The sequence below is a fragment of the Malaclemys terrapin genome, chromosome 2 (genome assembly GCF_027887155.1).
Source record: "Malaclemys terrapin pileata isolate rMalTer1 chromosome 2, rMalTer1.hap1, whole genome shotgun sequence".
NCBI lineage: Eukaryota > Metazoa > Chordata > Testudines > Emydidae > Malaclemys > Malaclemys terrapin.
The window spans coordinates 38,498,013-38,517,208 of NC_071506.1; the positions used below are offsets into that span (position 1 = coordinate 38,498,013).

A 19,196-nucleotide genomic window follows, 5' to 3' on the forward strand; every position below is an offset into this window, starting at 1 on the left:
TTCTCAAGTTTGCCTTTTAAGGCTGCACACAAATTATTCTTGTTTTCATTGGAACACAGATGAGAGTCAAGCTGTATCCAATCAAAAGGGCCTGCTTCTGGAAAAGATGCCTTCCCGAATTCTGCACTCACCTTTGATACAATGAGATAGTTATTCCGCTACTCCTAATGTCAATCAGATTTCTAATAGCACATTGTCATATATTTTACTATTTATGATTCAGAGAGATCGAGTGTTTCATACAATTTTCTGTACATAACACAGAAGTAAGAAGAAACTTTCTTTGATCATTGTATTTTTCTGGTCAGTGTTTTATCTAAGCTTTATGATATACCCTGGCATGTGTTTCCTTAATATATCAGTGTGTATAGTAAAAGAAACTCAAGTGAGGATGAAATGTGATGCACTAGAAAAAAGATGAGTGACAGTAATAATCCAGGAATGTATGGGTTATTTCACTATGAACACACATGCTGGAGTGTAAAACAAATTGGAAAAGAAAAATAATAAAGAAACAAGTTGCAATCTGCTATGAAAAATAGTATTTAGGGTTAGACAAATATAATACAATTATTGGAAATATAATATTTTAATACTAGAGCCAATTTAGATGAAGAGTTATTATTATCATGGACTTGTTGGGGAACAATACTAAGCATTTTTTTTATTTTTGTATAAACCTAAGCATTCTGAGATTACATACTGAAAATCTTTACATTTAGGGATGAGCTTAACCAAAACCTCAGATCTGAACATTCCCGAATTTGGGAGTTCATAATCCAGACCTGAATCATAACCTGATTTTCCCAGATGTTTGGTATATTTGCATTTGGTCCATTATAAATAATTTCAAGATGCAAACTCTGATCAGACTCCAGATCACAGTTTTGGTTTGGACCATCACTAACTTTAATACTTTTATAGAAAAATATATAGCTGGAAGGTAGGAAAATTCTTTGTATGTTTTACTGAAGTTGCAAAACATTGAATAAATTAAGTCTGATGAGCCTGAGATTTTACATGCGCAAAGGTCTTTATTTGAATTTTACAGCCTTATATTCATTTAATTTAAACTGAGTTTCTTGTAACACACAATATAATGCTCTATGAATTCCTTAGTGCACAGGCTCGCATAGGGGCCATTCAGTAGTTTTACAGCCCCAGTGAAAATCTGAAAGCACAGTACTTCTTATAGTTCTCTGGCATGGAGCGTAAGCAAGGCCACTGATACACCAGGGTAGTTGAGCAGGGCAGTCACCCTGGACACCAGCTTCCAGGAGGAGCCAAACTGCTGAGCAGCTCATTTTTTTGGTCTCAGCTGCTCAAAGAATGGAGATGAGCGCCGAAAATGTTTTCCACCCTGGGAGCGCTCCTGGATACACCCTTTAAGACAGGGGTGGGCAAACTTTTTGGACCGAGGGCCACATCTGGGTGGGGAAATTGTATGCAGGGCCGGGGCAGGGGGTTGGGGTGCGGGAGGGAGTGCAGGGTGTGGGAGGGGGTGCGCTGTGCACAGGGCCGGCTCCAGCATTTTTGCCGCCCGAAATGGTGAGAAAAAATAAAAGCTGTGATTGACAGCACTTCAGCGGCAGGTCCTTCCCTCCGAGAGGGACCTAAGGACCCACCGCCAAATTGCCGCCAAAGTCCGGACATGCCGCCCCTGTCCATTGGCCATCCCAAGCACCTGCTCGCTGCGCTGGTGCCTGGAGCCGGCCCTAGGTATGCAGAAAGGGGCTCAGGGCAAGGGATTGGGGCAGAGGAGGGGTGTGGATTGTATGAGGGGGCTTGGGGAAGGGATTGGGGCGCAGGAGGGGTGCAGACTGCAGGAGGGGGCTCTGGGCAGGGGGTTGGGGTCCAGGAGGGGTGCAGGGTGCACGCAGGGGGCTTAGGGCAGGGAGTTGGAGGGCGAGTGCAGGTGGGGTTCGGGCTCCGGCCTGGCGCCGCTTACCTAAAGTGGCTCTGGGGTGGCAGCGGTGTGCACCGGTGCCAGGGCAGGCTCCCTGCATGGGGGGGGGCGGAGGGCACCACATGCGTTGTCCTTGCCGCGCCTCCAGGTACCTCCCCCAAAGCTCCCATTGGAGCCTGTTCCCCGTTCCTGGCCAATGGGAGCTGCAGGGGGCGGTGCCTGGAGGCAAGGGCAACACATGACGCCCTCTGCCCACCCGCCCGGGGGCCACAGGGAAGTGGTGCCGGCCGCTTCTGAGAGTGGCGTGGGGCCCATGGCGCCACAGGGGACAATCCCACAGGCCGGATCCAGCCCACAGGCCGTAGTTTGCCCACCCCTGCTTTAAGAGCATGTAATGTGTTCTTCCCTCTGAAACTGACTGGCTCCATTCGACAATTCAGAAGGAGAAAGCCATAGGCACCACTTCTCCACTTGTTTGTGATGACCAGCAAAATTTGCAGTAATATCCCATTCACTCCTTACATTCAGGCCAGGGCAAGCTGTGCAGTTGTGACTGACCCCTGTGCCGGGAACACAAGGTGGTGGAAGGTTCCTTGTCACCTCTCCCATCATGCATCAGCACAAGCACTTAGTCACAATCTGGCCCTATATTTCTACTTGGGGGCTCAGATATTACAATGATGGGCATAGTATAAAAATCTTGATAGAAAGGTAGGTTGTGGGCCAGCTCCTCAGATGTCATAAATCTGTGCATCTCCCTTGAAGTCAACAGAATTACGTCAGTTTAGAGCAGCTGAGGATCTGGCCGTTAGGGTATATGTCTATGCTGCACTGTAAACTTGAGTGTCCACACTGAATTGTAAATCTGGGTTTACAATTGCTGGACCCTGGTCTCACAGCCATGCTAACGCATCCATACTGCACTACGCAGACCTTCTGACTCAGTTCTGCGAGTTGAAGCGCATCCACATTGCAAAATGACAGAGCTTGGACCCAAGTCAGTGGTATTCAGGCTCTGACATACCCTGTAGCGGGATCCCAGGATCCAGGTCCCGAGTGCTTGCTGACCTGACTCAGACTGATCCATGTGCAGATGGAAGTAACTATATGTAGCCTAATGGATATAAGGTCTGCCTTTATGTAGGAGCTTATTCTGTAGCATCTCCACATGTGAAATGGAAGTGGTGTGTCACTAGCAGTTCCACATGTGGAGCAGCTGCAGTATCAAGCCCTGATGTTGCAAAGGTAGTGAGTTAAAAGCCAGTTAATAATTTATGACATTGTCTATCAAGGTAATTATAGATTAGTTTTTCCAACTTTTCCAATTTCTAACCAAAACAAACAGAAAGCCATTTGAATTAAAACATTTTGTATATAAAAAAATTCTATTTAGAGAGAGAACAGTTCCATCAAAGAAAGATGTGTTTTAAAAAGCCACATTACAGTAGGGTTAGCCATTTAAATGACCAGGTTAAATCTAATACACTGGGGTCTTCGCTAATTCAGAGCTCCCATGTGTGGTTTTATGAGTGGACCAACTTAGTCCTATTGCTGTCTAATTTGACTTGAATAAAATGTCTAACCCCTTTATGAGATGGTTATTTTTATAGATATCACATCTTTATATGGCTGGACTGTTCTTTTTATAACTTGGCTTTTTTACATGTGAAATGAGTTGGATCAGATTAAAATATGATGTAATTGTAACTTTATTAGTTTTAGGTAACTTCCAAGGTTTGACATCACTGTGAGTCTAATTAGTGCTCTATCTGCAAAATTTCAGTTTATTTTATAATTAGCCGGGGTGTACATTGATCTGATAAATTTGGTTGAGTTTTTCAGCTTAGCTTTACCTATGGATTTGTTAGTTTCTTAGACTCACCCCTACACATGGGAATCTTTATCTGGGTTAACAATGTATAGACCGTGCTAAAAACAAACCCATCTTGCTTTTTAGGTGCCTACATATATGTATCAGAGGGGTAGCCGTGTTAGTCTGAATCTGTAAAAAGCAACAGAGGGTCCCTGTGGCACCTTTGAGGCTAACAGAAGTATAGGGAGCATAAGCTTTCGTGGGTAAGAACCTCACTTCTTATCTGAAGAAGTGAGGTTCTTACCCACGAAAGCTTATGCTCCCTATACTTCTGTTAGCCTCAAAGGTGCCACAGGACCCTCTGTTGCTTTTTACATATATGTAGAAAATGGGTGGAATCCTGCATGGTTGTTAAAGATGCTAGTCATTAAAAATTCTAAGGATGACAGTTGCAAAGGATCCATGTGCTTTGGTGACTTGGCTTTTGCAGAGTTTAAAGAGCCACTGTCAAGTGTTTAGGCCCAAAGTATTGGTTCTTCTTGGAGTGCTTGCACATGTCTATTCCAGGGTAAGGATGTGTGTGCCCTAAGCAAAGTTGCTGGAATTTTTCCCCCTAGTGCAGGGGTTCTCATCTACTGCAGGAGTTCTTCCCCCTACTGCCGGGGTTGTGACCCCCTCAGGAGGTCTCAAGGTTATTACATGGGGGGAGGGGTCATAGAATCATAGAAGATTAGGGTTGGAAGAGACCTCAGGAAGTCATCTAGTCCAACCCCCTGCTCAAAGCAGGACCAACACCTACTAAATCATCTCAGCCAGGGCTTTGTCAAGCCGGGCCTTAAAAACCTCTAAGGATGGAGATTCCACCACCTCCCTAGGTAACCCATTCCAGTGCTTCACCACCCTCCTAGTGAAATAGTGTTTCCTAATATCCAACCTAGACTTCCCCCACTGCAACCTGAGACCATTGTTCCTTGTTCTGTCATCTGCCACCATTGAGAACAGCTGAGCTCCATCCTCTTTGGAACCCCCCCTTCAGGTAGTTGAAGGCTGCTATCAAATGCCCCCCTCCAGGGCCGGCTCCAGCATTTCTGCTGCCCCAAGCAAAAAAAAAAAAAAAAAGCCGTGGCAGGTCCTTCGCTCCTAGAAGGAGTGACCTGCCGCCCCAGAATTGCCACAGGTGCCGCCCCTCTCCCTTAGCCGCCCCAAGCACCTGCTTGTTAAGCTGGTGCCTGGAGCCGGCCCTGCCCCCCTCACTCTTCTACAGACTAAACAAGCCCAGTTCCCTTGAACCTGGAGGTTCAAGACTCAGCGCCACTGAGCAGCAGAGAGCTGTTGCTTGGACTTCGCCCAGTACCGTGTCTGCCCTTTAAAGGGAAAACTTCCTTTGGCAGCCTCCACGTGATCTTTGCTGTGACACTGATCATTGGCAATGCCATTCCCTTCAGTGCCTTGTTCTCCGCGCTGCAGTTCATCATCAGAGTCAGAAGTGGGGTCCTAACTCCCTCCATTGACACAGCCACCCACACTGCTCTCCAGGCCATTCCTTTTTTATTGTTGCCCCAAGTACAGGGGTGCCACCGAACACTTAGGCGCCAGTTCCCATGGACCTGGCAGCTATGCAATGACTGCTTAGGAACCGATGGGATGTGCCCCCTCAGGGCAGCTTCTCAAGGCAATCATACTCAGTGGCCTCGGAAAGTATGACACCCCTGGTACTGGACCGAGAGACCTCTCACTCAGACTCTGGTACAGAACCCAACACCGAGCCTCAGGAGGAAGTCCTGCAGGCCTCTGTGGAGATTGAGGAAGTGAGGAGGCTCCTTGGCTGGTTATAGCCTCCTCATCCTTCTCTCCAGATGAGGCAGGGGTGGCAGCAGGAGTGTCTCCACTGCAAGATGACCACAAGGAATACCAGGACTTGTTAAAGAGGGTAACCTCAAACTTACAGGAGAGGTGGTTAAGGAGACAATATGTAGTCTTAGACATTTTGTCAGCAGTGAACCCTTTTAGAGTGGCTCTACCACTCAATGAGTCCATTATGGACCCCGTCAAGGCACTGTGGCAAACTCCTGCCTCCTTCCCTCCTACAGTGAAGTGTACAGAATGCAAATACTTTGTATCAGCTAAAGGATATGAGTTTCTATTCTTGCACTCTCCCCCAGGGGTCCCTGGTTGTGGCGGCTGCCAATGAAAGGGATCATCAAGGTCAAGTGGGATCTATATCCAAGGGAAAAGTTTTAAAGAAATTGGACCTGTTTGGCTGAAAGGCCTACTCCATGAGGGGCCTACCGCTCTGCATAGTGAACCAGCAAGCCTTGCTAGGCTGCTATGATTTTAATATGTGGGAGTTCATGCTAAAATTTAAGGAATTGTTCCCCCAGGACTCTAGACAAGAGATCTCATCCTTAGTTGAGGAAGGGAAGACAGTGGCAAGGGCCTCCCTTTAAGTGGCTCTGGATGCTGCTGATTCCATGGCCAGATCAATGGCTGCAGCTGTAACCATGCGCAGGAGCTCGTGGCTGCAGTCCTCAGAGTTTCCACATGAGGTGCACCAAACTCTCCTTTTGAAGGGTCATCGCTGTTTTCGGAGCAAACGGACATTAGACTACATGGCCTCAAGGACTCTAAAGAGACCTTGAAATCTCTGGGTCTGTATAGCCTGGCAATATCCAGAGGGCACTACAGGTTCCAACAGACTGGCCACTACTTTGCCCAATCAGTCAGGCAAGATCAACAGAGGAGGAGGAGCAGGGGGTTCAGACATAAGCCCCTTTGCAATTCTCCTTAGCAGGCCCTGCGCAGACTGGGCCCAGACACTCGGGGATCTCAAAGCACTCGTTTTGATGAGATGCTCGAGGTCAACATTACAATCCCCTCAACACCGGATCCAGCTACCCCTTCTTTTTCCAACCAGCTCCTCCACTCCCTCAGTGCCTGGGTCCACATTACCTCAGATCTCTGGATTCTAAGCATGGTAGAAGTGTATTACACCATCCAATTTTTGTCTACCCCACCTTCCTATCCCCCCCCCCCCCAACCTATCCCTCTTCAGGGACCCTTCTCATAAGCAACTGTTGGAAGAAGAAGTCCAATCCCTCCTTCGGAAGAGGCCACAGACGATTCCTAAGATTTGTTATGAACAAGTTCATTACCAGTTTGTGGTCCTTCCATTTGGCCTGTCAGCTGCTCAATAGATCTTCACCAAATGCATGGCAGTGGTGGCAGCCTTTCCTTAGAAAAAAGGGAGTTCATGTATTCCCGTCCCTCGACGACTGGCTGGTAAGAGACTGCTCCAGAGCTCAAGAGGAATCTGACATCCATCTTATCCAATTGACCTTCAGGGTGCTAGGTCTACTGATAAACATCCAGAAATCCACTCTTATCCCTGCTCGTCAGTGCGGTTCTCAACTCCGTGCAAGCGATAGACCTACTTCCGGACAATTGTTTTAATTCAGTTACAACCCTAATAAGGTCCCTCCAGTCTCATCTGACCAAGACTGCATGAAAGTGTCTAAGCCTTCTGGGCCACATGGCTTCATGCACGTATGTAGTGCAACACACAAGGCTACATCTCAGACCTCTCCAAGCCTTGTTGGTCATGGTATACTCTCCTTTACATCATCATCTGGACTCAGTGGTCACTGTTCCCGCTCAGGTCCTCGATTCACTGACATGGTGGTTGAACCACCACGTGGAACGTGCAGGGGTATCCTTTTCAAGGCCTCAACTGTCTGTGTCTCTAGTATCTGATGCATCAGCCCTCAGCTGGGGAGCCCACCTGGGATCTCTCAGAACTCAGGGCCTTTGGTCTGAAGAAATAGGGTTCCCAACTTTCTAATCACACACAGAACCAACACTCCTGCCCCACCCCCTGCTTGGCTTCTTCTCCGAGGCCCACCCCCTGGCCCCGGCCCTGCTCGCTTGATCCTCCCTTCCTCTGTTGCTCACTCTTCCCCACCCTCACTCACTTTCACAGGTCTGGGGCAGGGGGTTGGGGTACAGGAGGGGGTGAGGGCTCTGGGCTGGGGGTGCAGGTTCTGGGGTGGGACTGGGGATGAGGGCTTTGGGGTGCAGGAGGGGGTTCTAGGCTGGGGCAGAGGGCTGGGATGCAGGGGGGTGAGGGTTCCGGCTGGGGATGTGGGCTCTGGGGTGGGGCCAGGGATGAGGGGTTTCGGGTGTGGGAGGGGGCTCCGGGCTGGGCCAGAGGGTTGGGGTACAGGAGGATGTGTGCGGTCCCAGCAGCACTTACTACAGCTCCAAGGAAGTAGCCACCAGGTCCCTGTGACCTCTAGGTGCATGAGTGGCCAGGCGGCTCTGCGCGGTGTGTGCTGTCTTCGTGCCCACAGGCATTGCTCTCCGCAGCTCCCACTGGTCATGGTTCCTGGCCAATGGGAGCTATGGAGCCGCCACTTGGGACGGGGTCAGTGTGCTGAGCCTCCCTGGCTACCCATGTGCCTAGGGGCCACAGGGACCTGGCAGCTGCTTCCCGGAGCCGCCCAGAGCCAGGGCAGGTAGGAAGCTTGCCTTAGCCCTGGGCTCCTGCTTGCCACCAATCAGACTTTTAATGGTCCAGTCAGTGATGCCGACTGGAGCCGCCAGGGTCCCTTTTAGACCAGGTGTTCTGGTGGAAAACTGGACGCCTGGTAACCCTGTCAAGAAGAGCTTTCCCTTCATATCAATGTCAGGAAGCTTTGGGTGGGGGGGGGGCGGGGGTGCCTAGCCCACCAAGTCTTCCTACCCCACATTACAAACAAGACTATTTCGGTTCTCACAGACAACACAATGGCCATGTTCTACATAAACAGACAGGGAAGGGCGCAATCTTCCCCCGTGTCAGGAAGCAATCCAGCTGTAGGAGCTCTGCATTGCTCACTCAATCAGTCTAGAAGTGTCCTATCTTCTGGGAACACAGAACCAGCCAGCCGATCACCTCAGCAGGTCTTTCTCCTCTAACCATGAATGATCTCTCTGACCGGACATCATGAGGGACATCTTCCAACGGTGGGGGACTCCCCTTATAGACCTGTTTGCTACCTGCAACAACAGGAAATGCCATCAATTCTATTCCCTGTGAGACCACTGCCCAGGGTCTCTCACAGACACATTCTTGTTGTCATGAACAAAATATCTGTATTATACATTTCCGCCTACCCCACTGAGTCACAAGGTTCTGACAAAGATCAAGCAGGACTGAGCATGGGTCATTCTCATAGCCCCAGCGTGGCCCAGGCAACATTGGTTCACCACCCTGTTAGGCCTTTCAGTGGAGATTCCATTACTGCTTCTGCTACACCCAGACCTGATCTCTTGAGACCACAGTTGGCTGCTCCACACAAGCCTCAGTTCCCTTCATCTAACAGCCTGGAAGCTCCATGGCTGATCCTTGAGGTCAGTAGAGTCCTACTGGGCAACAGAAGGCCACCTACCTTGCAAAATGGAAGCAGTTCTCCATCTAGTCCTCCCAATGGGGAATTCCATCTATGCAGTCCACTCTGCAGCTCATTTTGGAGTACCTTCTACTGCTGAAACAACAAGATCTGGCCCTCTCTTCAGTCAAGATCCACCTAGTGGCCATCTCAGCCTTCTATCCCAAGGTTGACAACTGATCTGTTTATTCACACAAGATCATGATCCTTTTTTTCCAAGACTTGGAGAGGGTATACCCCCAGGTTAGAGAACCCATTCCCCCACCCACTATCCCCACCTTGCCTCAGCACTAGGTCACTGCCAGTCACCAACTAGCCCCCACTCCCTGGGGCAGACTGCAGTATAGGCCACTCATCACTGGCAAGGAGGGTTTGGACCTGCTGCCTTGGCCTAACCCTGGGCTGCTCTCTGCAACCCCCAGTACCCCTTGGCCTATTACCAGGCTGCAGCCTGGGGATATCCAGGCTGGAGCTCCCCAGCTCCTCAGTCTTCCCCCAGCCCTGCTGCACTACAGGTACTCTGTCTAGCTCCCTGCAGCCAGGCCCTTCTCTCACTGAACACAGAGAGAGACTCTACCCTGAGCTCCTGGCTCCCAGCCTTTATAGGGCCTGCTGAGGCTGTTTGGGGCATGGCCCCAGCTGCAGCCACTTCCCCCAATCAGCTCAGCCTTCACACTGCCTGCTTCCTGGGCTATCTCAGGCCCTTCCAGGCAGGAGCAGGTGTCCATCCTGCTACACCCCATATACAAACTTCTTCAGCATAAGGTTCAGCTGCATCCACACCTGTCATTCCTCCCAAAGGTGGTGTCACAATTCCAGTCAATCAAGCAATCTTCCTGCTGGTATTCTACCCTAAACCCTATGCGAACAGAGAGGAGCAGCACTTGCACTCTTTAGATCTTAGACAGGATCTGGCTCTCCATATACAAAGGACCAAACCGTTCTGCAGATCAACTCAGCTGTTCATCGCAATAGCAGAGAAGAAAGTGCCTCCCCATCTCTGCCCAGAGAATTTCATCCTGGATTACTTTATGCATCCGGACGTGCCACGAACTTGTGGGCATTTTACCTCCAGCTAATCTGACTGCTCATTCCACACCTCCTCAGCCACCTTCCTAGTGCAAGTCCCTATTCAGGACATCTGCAGAGCAACAACCTGGTCATCAGTGCACACATTTTCAACACACTATTCCATCACCCAGCAGACTAGAGACCATGCCGACTTCGGCCATGCAGTCTTGCAGTCAGCCTGTCCTTGAACTCCGAGCCCACCTCCTGCACGACTGCTTGTGAGTCACCTACATTGGAATGGACATGTGCAAACACTCGAAGAAGAAAAAACGGGTACTAATCTTTCTGTAAATGTTGTTCTTCAAGATCTCTTGCACATGTCCATTCCAAAACCCACCCTCCATCTCTTATTGGAGTTACTCAGTAAAAATAAACTGAGGGAGGCGGGGCTGGCAGGCATCAGAGGGCACTGGGACTGACCCAAGGGATACCACGAGGGGAAAAAATTCATGCAACTGTGCTTGGGGTGCACACACACCTACATCGGAATGGACATGTGCAACACATCTCGAAGAACAACAGTTATAGAAAGGTTAGTAACCATTTTGGATTTTTTTGTTAATGGTTGAAGTTTGACATAACTTGATATGCTAAATAAAGAAAAGAGAAATTATTTTTTAACTATTCAAACATTCCTCTGCTGTCCTAGACACTGAAACACAATAGTATTTTATTAGTGCATGAGAACCAGAAAGTAAAACTGACCAGCCTCACTTCACTGTCTAAGCTGAGTGAGACAAAACAAGGAAGGCTATTTTCTCAGCTGGTCTATATTAGTGTAGCTCCATTCAAGTCGGTGAGCCATGCTGATTTACCCCAGCTTAGAATCTTAGAAGCTTCGGTGAGGTTTTAGGCCCAAGCTCTCCATTGGGATATGCTGAAGTGGGCTCCTGTGCTGTGGCAGAGTCCCAGTGAAATCAATGAGGGTCTGCATAAGCACAGAAGTCCATGCTAGTGGATCCCGAAGCAGGATTGCAGTCTTTTTGGTATTTAGAATGTTCAATTTTAGGTTAAAATTCCAAAATCTTGCTTGGTTTGGTTTCTAAAAAGCAAGAAGTAACCATCTTTCACAAAATGGTTTATTGTGTTATAGAACAGTGCATCCTGTTACAGTTAAATGTTTAGAGTAATAACAGTGTGTAACTCAAAGATGAAGATTCGCATTTGTTATTGTGATTGCAACTAAGGATCAGCAAAATGTCACTGTGTAAGCATTACCATCACCATTATGCATGATTTTGGCATCAAAGAAGCTTTTAATAAGCAGAAAATGTAGGAGTAAGGAAGTCAGGGAGCTGTGGCAGAAACTGTATTTTGGAAAACTTAGTAGCATCAAGGGAATAGAGGAAGCGGGGGAAGATGATGTGACCGAGAGAGTAACTAGGATAATAAAAAACAGTTTGCTACCACACTCATCTTTAACTAACTTATTTACTGTGGCCATTAGAATGGATGGTGCTTAAAAAACTGTTGTCTTCTCTTTTATTGTAGTTCCTTTATGCCACTTACATTGCTCCTTCTGCCAGCATGGATATTGGACTGCAACAGGATAAGAAAAATGAGATTTATCAGAAAATTGAGCCACCTTATGAGGATCTTTTTGACCCAGCAGAAGAATATATCCTCACCCTTCTGCTGGTACCATGGATGAAAATGGTGGAAGTAGACAAATCCATTTATGGAAAGGTAACTTATATAGGGCCAGCTAGTGAGGGGCCCTTATTCTGTCCCTTGATCATCCCCATTCAAGACACTGGGCTTGAGTGAGTGCAGGTATTGCTCCCTCAGTGTTCCTCATAAGGGAAAAAATGGGGCCATAGCCGCAGTTCCCCTCTGCACTGACCCATGGAATGAGTAGGACACATTGTGGAGAGCAGGCTACACCATTCTGAAGATGCAACCTGCACTGTTCTCTAATGAACTGGATCACTCTGTTCTGGGAGGGAATGTAACTTCCTGAGGGACAGGCTTTCGCTATGGGATGGTGTGCTCTGTGCTACCTCATAATCACATCATTGACTAAAAGCCACACCTATGATTTTACTTAGCATGAGTGGCCAAGGAGTCATTTTTTTACCATAAAGAAATAATAAGCAGTGTTGTCAGAGTGTCATTATAATGACCCTAAGTCAAGACTAACTGCATCAAACATGTCTTAGTGCTTAGAATTAAGTTGTGGCTAATGCTTAGAATAAGAGGAAATATTGTACAACAGACAAGCAGTGTTTGCCTGAAACACTCTACCATGTAAGCAGGTGGTGAGCCTGCTGTGAAAGAATTAAGTGTATTCTGCAGGCTTACTGAGGCAGGTTGCCCAGTGTCCCATCCAGATATGAGGTGGGAATGGCTCTCTAGACAGAGGATCTAAAGTAAGGGCTGAGCAATCCTGAGGGATAAACTATAAGAGCAGCAAAGCCAGAAGAGAAAGTTGGAAATTCCAATTTTGCTTCTTACAAAAAAATCAGAACAAGAAGTAATTAGGCCAGGCTGTGTGTTCTGACTGTATTCTGTATGTGGACTTTGTTTAATAGTATGTTGGGAAATGCAACTGCTCACAAGCGGTTACAAAAATTAGGACAAAGTTCTGCTCTCAGATTCATAAAGTATATCTGTGGATTAGGTGAGGTGGGACAGAGATACGTTTAACGGGAATGGGAATCTGGAAACCTGGGTTCTGATCTTAGTAGTTTCACTATGACCTTGGGTTAAATGGCTTTCTTTTCTTATATGTAAAGAAAAGAGAATTACATAACAAATATACCCTCATCTATGGAGGTGTTATTTGTAAAGCACTTTGAGATCTTTTATTGGAAATCACTATAGCAGTGCAAAGTATTATTAATTATTATTATTATAATATTCTCTCTACATCGGGGTGGGCAAACTTTTTGGCCTGAGGGCCACATCAGGGTTCCGAAACTGTATGGAGGGCCAGGTAGGGAAGGCTGTGCCTCCTCAAACAGCCTGGCCCCCGCCCCCTATGCGCCCCCTGACTGCCCCCCCTCAGAACCTCCACCGCCATCCAACCCCGCCTGCTCCCTGTTCCCTGACTGCCCCGATCCCTATCCAGACCCCCGCTCCCTGACAGGCCCCCCGGGACTCCCAAGGCTATCCAACTGCCCCCTGCTCCCTGTCCCCTAACTGCCCCCCCGGAACTCCCTGCCCCTTATCCAACACCCCCCCCCCACTCCCCACCTCCTTACCATACCTCTCAGAGCACCAGGACTGACAGCCGCGCCACCCAGCCGGAGCCAGCCCCACAACTGCGCTGCCCAGAAGGAGCTCGCAGCCCTGCCGCCCAGAGCACTGGTGGCCCGGCAAGCTGAGGCTGCGGGGGAGTGGGGTCAGCAGGGGAGGGGCCAGGGGCTAGCCTCCCCAGCCAGGAGCTCAAGGACTGGGCAGGACGGTCCTGCGGGCCACATGGTAGTTTGCCCACCTCTGCTCTACATGCATGAACAGCTATGAGCATGCCACACATATTGGGAGACCAGGATATCAAGGTTGAGGACTGACAGGCCTGAGAACAGAATTTTGCCATGACGTACATTTTATGCCATAATCTCTTCTCTTTCCAAGCTTTGTCACGAGAAAGATATTTCAACTACATTCTTAGTGATCTCCAGAATATGCTGTCAAGTACACCTCTACCCCGATATAACGCTGTCCTCGGGAGCCAAAAAATCTTACCGCGTTATAGGTGAAACCGCGTTATATTAAACTTGCTTTGATCCGCCGGAGTGCGCAGCCCTGCCCCACCCGGAGCACTGCTTTACTGCGTTATATCTGAATTCGTGTTATATCGGGTCACGATATATCGGGGTAGAGGTGTACCAGAAGGGTAGCCGTGTTAGTCTGTATCCACAAAAACAACGCTGTAATGGCCAACCCATTCATTAGTATGAAATTCCATTTAGACTTTGTCAGACTAATGTTATGCTAAGCATTACACCTTTTGCGAACATTAGTAACACTTCACATATACTGAGAATAGCAGCTTCTCTGACTAAGTGGTTTCACTGTAAAGCATAATTCTTAATATTTTTTATTAAACGAGGGATGACATTTTCTGAACATTCTTTTAACATATCATTTTAATCTTGTCTAGTGACAAATCTAAAACCTTCTATGATTGCTTTATATTAATTTCATGCATGTAGCCTACAATGTCTCTGTTAGTGATATAATGAGAAACTTTTATCACCCTTTCAGCACAGGTGGTACTTTGCTTTGCTGTTGTATGGTTGTGCATAAACTTTTCAAATGACAATACTCTAATAACAGAAGAGACCTGGGCAGATGCGTAAAAAAATATAGGGCCTGAGCCTGTTGGGTCCAGCAAAAATGAGAAGACATATTCCTTAGGGTGGACAGAACAGCACATGCTCTGAAAAGCCCTGTGCTGCTCCTCTAGGACTATGCCCTCTTAATGCAATGCACTGTTCAGTAACTTAGTTCTCCTTCTAGGAAAGATCCAGCTTTGCTACTTGTTTAGGGAGAGGAGATTCCCTGTGTCCTCTTTCCCTACTTGCTTGGCAACACAGAACAGGTACATTTATTTCATAGAAAACAAGATATTTCAACCAGCAATAAAGGAGAGGCTTAAATCATACATTTGAGGCATGGTCAAAATATCTTTTATAAAAACCCAAACATCAAATCAAACCTTTTTCATTGTGGCATCTCATCCCACTTCTATCAATTCTTTGATTTAATCTTTGTACAAAATGGTCTGAAATTATTTTCCTGATTGTTTTACAAATATATATTATTTCTCAAAAAAACCCCAACAACAACGAAGAAACAAAAAAGGGTTGTACAGCAGTAGAACAGAGTTAGATTGTGGCCTGTGGACATTCAGATATATGATGCTGAATATGATATTAGTGTCTAGATAGATGTTAATTTGGAAATATTGTCTTTTCTCTTTCATATAAGTTTTTGCATAATTAAGACCATGGTGAGGGAAGTCTGTCTGTGATGGATTACTGCACCACTACAACATGTAGGTCCAAGTTTGATAAATGTCCAATTGCCACATTTGAATATTTCAACTAATACATAGGTGCACAAAACAGTTACTTATGCACCTAATTGCTGATCTGAGCATACAAATGCAAGATTACTGTTGTTGTTAAGCACCATATATGTGCATGATGTTACACAGATTAAAAAATACCACTCAAGTCCTTGCCTTGAACAATTTACAGTCTAAAGCCACCAACTGACACAATATAGAACAAAACAGAAAGAGCACAGAATAGTTGTCTTATAGCTTTCATATTTATTAGTTGGATTCTCTATTGAGGTGCTCATGTTTCAAAATTGGTGGTGAGCATCATTTCCTAGTGAGTGCTATAGTTCTAAGAACTGGATTGCTGCTTCTCAGTGGCTCTCATAGGGATGCAACTTGCAGTGATTTTTTCTTCTTCTAAACATCTGTCTCGTTATTGGCAAGGGTGTTTCTTTTCTACCCACTGTCATTGGCAAGTTGCCTGCCCAGCTCTCCATCTTTCTATAATATGTACTGTGGGGATGACATAAGATATTATTTTTATTAGGTGGAGCTGGTGGAAGAAAGTCGACAGCTGGACTCGGTGTACTTTAGAAAGCTACAGGCTTTGCATCAAGAGAGTGTTTCCAAGAAGGATGAGGTAAGACAAGCACCTACTAACAAAAACAAACTTGATTTCTATCTGAGAGGCTTAACACTTTATGTATCAGCAATGAAAGGAGACTGTGAGCAGGTTTGATGGACTAACAGTGCTGTTGACTAGTATTAATTTTCAAATGAATGCTTGACAGCCATCATTGTTTTAATTATGGTTCCAATTCTGCTCTCAGTTACATTAGTATTTGGGCCTGATCCAACCTCCATTGAAGTCAATGATCTGACTTTGACTGACTTCAGTGGGAGGTGGATTGGACCCTAAATATTGAGGAAATCCCTTGATTTCAGTTAAGTGACTGGTTTATTTAAGGATAGAATCTGGCCCAATATGTTTAAAGTAAAGCCGATAACATACCTTAGTGATCTATGCAGCTTATTTCCTTAGGAATCAGGAAAGTTTTTATATCAAGACAGATTCTGCTCCTCTTCAGCAATGGTAATAATTTCTGTGTAGCAGCATCATTCCTTGTCTGCTTGGTCATGACAGAGCATTGTTTCCTGTAACAGGAGAAAAAGTGACTGCATGGCAGCAATTAGCAACAACAGAAGAGAAGGAATTAAAAACAATAAAGAGGGATTAATGAATTAATGGAGGATTACTAGATTGTCCAGATTATAGAGGCAGAAGATTTCTTTATATAATTGAAATTGTTTCTTCTGTTAGAGTGTTGCTCCTGAAGTCAGTCCCCTACCTCAGCCTGATGTTCTCAGAGAAGCACAGCTCTTAACTGAAGTTCCTGAGGAATACAGAGGTTGTAGCCTTCACGACCTGATCCGCAATGGACTGGAGTTAGAACAGTTCCGACTCTTTCTTGAAGAGCATTCTGCAGTGTATGTTTGTTCTTCTTCAGTCATTTCTGCACTCAAAATGCCCATTGTCTTTAAGGGAGTTTTGGCTATGTAAGGGTTACAGGATTGCAATCTTTCCATTTTTTTGAGAATGATATGTATGCACTAAAATGAGAATTTTGTTCAGACATCAGAATGGCAGTCTCAGCTGTTTGTTAGGAATAAATCTCCTGTTATGAAATCATTTGTGGTCAAATTCTGCCTGCATGTGTCCCATGGCCATTTAAAGGCATGCACCCAACACAGAATTTGATCTATAATGAATAAAACTTGCTTTTGGTAGCACAATTTGAACCTATTTTTTTTCCCAAATTGAAGGCTCAGAATTACAAATATGTACACACAGAATTTGGGCACACAGCTATCACAAGTGTGTAAGCAACTGCAGTTTTGATTCATGTAGTTAACACAGTTAAGTACATCATCACAGTAACTGCATGTGTAATTTATGCACACACACAATTTTCAAAATTTGAGCCTACATAGGTAAAATAAAGATTTAAGCAGAAGTTTCAACAGATGTAAATGTGAGTTTTGTCCCTAACTTCCCTATATCTTCCCACATTAGTCCCCATATTTTTAACATTCCAGAAAATTGCAGAAGTACTCAGTTCTTAAGTAACTGCTCAAAATGGTTAAAAATATTTCCTTTTCCAGCCTTCCAATACCTTTTTACACCCATCTGTTTATTTAAATTAGGTTCCCCTAAACCAGGGGTGGGCAAATTTTTTGGCCCAAGGGACACATCTGGGTATGGAAATTGTATGGCGGGCCATGAATGCTCACAAAATTGGGGGTTGGGGTGCAGGAGGGGTTGAGGGCTCTGGGGTGGGGCCAGAAATTAGTTCAAGGTATGGGAGGGGACTCTGGACTGGGGCAGGGGCGTGGGGGGGGGTGAGGGCTCCAGCTGGTGGTGTGGGCTCTGGGGTGGGGCTGGGGATGAGGGGTTGGGGGTGTAGGAGGGTGCTCTGGGCTGGGACTGAGAGGCTCAGAGGGCAGGAGGGGGATCAGGGCTAGGGCAGGGGGTTGGGGCGCAGGAGGGGGTCAGGGGTGTAGGCTCCAGGCAGTGCTTACCTCAAGCTCTCCGGCTCCTACATGGAGGCGCGGCCAGGCCGCTCTGCACGCTGCCCTGTCTGCAGGCACTGCCCCGGCAGCTCCCATTGGCCGCAGTTCCTGTCCAATGGGAGCTGCGGAGATGCTGCTTGGGGTGGGGACAGTGTGCAGAGCCCCCTGGCTGCCGCTACAGGTAGGAGCCGGAGCGGGGACATGCCGCTGCTTCCAGGAGCCACGCGGAGCAGGGCAAGCTCCGGACCCCACTCCCCAGCGGGAGCTCGAGGGCCAAATTAAAACATCTGAAGGGCTGGATATGGCCCCCAGGCCATAGTTTGCCCACCCCAGCCCTAAACTAATGCTGATGGTGTTGTCTACTGGTCCAGGGTAAACAGTAATATAATTATAGACTAGCATGGAGCAAAAGAGTCAAAAGTGCCTAAGTGACAGGAGTAGAGCTTTGTGGAGAAAAGACATTCGGTTTCATGGAGGATTTTGAGATTTTAAATTATGGTTTTGTTCTGATTTGGAAGCTTTAGGGTCCCTGGCTCTGAGGAAGTCTACCTAGCAAGCTGCCCCATAGCCGCAGACCCTGGAAGCTCTGTGGTCCCCAACTCTGAGGCAATCTGTATAGTGGGCTGCCAAGGAACTGGGTGGGTGAACTGCTAGAAAACGAGGCAGTGTTCCAGCTGAACTTTTTGGAAACTGAACTGTCTCCGTTATACATTCCAATTTGGATAAATCGGCAAATTCAAATGAAACGTTATTAGAGTTTTTCCAGCTAGCTCTACTTAGGAGAGTAAGTCCTAGTAGGACTTAAACTCCAAAATACCCAAGAGACTTTTGAAAATGGGACTTCAGTTTTTAAATCCATTAGATACTTTTGTAAATTTTACCCATGAGCTAATACCTAAAAAATGAAATAAAAGTCTGCAAATATTTATTAGAACAAGAAATTGAAGTGGTTTGGCTGGATCTGCCTCTGCATGTTTCACTTTCTGCAAATATTCTAGCAAACAAGTTACTGTCAGGAATGTTCACAGAAACACCAAATTTTAATAGAGAATAATCATAGAAAGTGAACTTGGAAATGTGAGTATTCTAAATATTTCTCTTCTCCAATTAAGGAACAAAACCAGTATCATCATAACCTGTGTGTCCAATCAAGATTATCCCATTAAAAAGCTGGAATTTTTAATATCAAATACTCATATTGAACTGATTATGAGCAATTTACAGACCAGGAATTTTATGTAGAAATTATTCATCTTTTAATGTGGATAATAAAATATTTGAGGAAATAGGAATTTATTAACAGATGATTCAAAAAGAGCACAAGAGACAAATTCATCAAATAAATTATTTGGTCTGGTCTACTGTAGACTGAGATTTAAAGGCATTCCCCTTCTACAT

The 19,196-nt window shown here is 46.4% G+C and overlaps 1 protein-coding gene and 1 long non-coding RNA gene across 4 annotated transcripts in view; one reads left to right on the forward strand and one right to left on the reverse strand.

Moving 5' to 3' along the window:
* The window catches only part of RGS22 (regulator of G protein signaling 22), a 101,372-nt gene that overhangs the window by 57,068 nt on the left and 25,108 nt on the right, over nt 1-19,196 (forward strand). For both annotated transcript variants that reach the window (XM_054016643.1, XM_054016644.1), the window contains exons 16-18: nt 11,708-11,902; nt 15,775-15,867; nt 16,549-16,715. In XM_054016643.1, the coding sequence (XP_053872618.1) occupies nt 11,708-11,902; nt 15,775-15,867; nt 16,549-16,715 (455 nt within the window). The remainder of the gene's footprint in view (nt 1-11,707; nt 11,903-15,774; nt 15,868-16,548; nt 16,716-19,196) is intronic.
* On the reverse strand, nt 15,478-16,664 carry LOC128830836 (uncharacterized). 2 transcript variants are annotated; one of them, XR_008443698.1, is made up of 3 exons: nt 16,577-16,664; nt 16,240-16,382; nt 15,478-15,740 (listed from the first exon to the last, which is right to left on the reverse strand). It is a non-coding gene; the product is annotated as an uncharacterized LOC128830836 (long non-coding RNA). The 2 variants fall into 2 exon arrangements; XR_008443699.1 differs by having other exon boundaries at nt 16,485-16,620.